The sequence below is a fragment of the Charadrius vociferus genome, unplaced genomic scaffold, assembly GCF_000708025.1.
Source record: "Charadrius vociferus isolate BGI_N301 unplaced genomic scaffold, ASM70802v2 scaffold843, whole genome shotgun sequence".
Taxonomy (NCBI): domain Eukaryota; kingdom Metazoa; phylum Chordata; class Aves; order Charadriiformes; family Charadriidae; genus Charadrius; species Charadrius vociferus.
Genome location: NW_009647430.1, coordinates 123,571 through 123,876, shown reverse-complemented (window position 1 = coordinate 123,876; position 306 = coordinate 123,571). Strand labels below are relative to the sequence as shown.

General features: G+C 65.4%; 1 protein-coding gene across 1 annotated transcript in view; it reads right to left on the bottom strand.

The window, feature by feature from the left end:
• ATHL1 (ATH1, acid trehalase-like 1 (yeast)) overlaps positions 1-306 on the bottom strand; it is a 15,735-nt gene that overhangs the window by 9,722 nt on the left and 5,707 nt on the right. The window contains exon 2 of the mRNA XM_009880571.1: positions 47-297. Coding sequence (XP_009878873.1) covers positions 47-297 — 251 coding nt within the window. The remainder of the gene's footprint in view (positions 1-46; positions 298-306) is intronic.

Below are 306 nucleotides of genomic sequence, written 5' to 3'. Positions count from 1 at the left end.
GGAGGCCGCAGGACAGGGAGATCCCTGCCCGAGCTCTGCTGTTTACCCGTCCGGGTGTTCAAGGTGAAGGTCTCAGCCAGGCTGTCCGCACCCGGCACCGTCATCCTGACATTGACGGGGCTGGGGACGTCGGCACGGTGCGTGTCTCCCACCGCCCCGTTGTAGATGCCGTTGACGTGGAGGATGTCCCGGTACACCCGGGTGCCCAGGTAAGCGTTGGTGACCGTAGCCAGCAGCCGTGGGTCGGAGGGCAGCGAAGCAGAGGTGAACACAGCGGGGTCCTCTGTGCCATCAGCCCTTTTCACC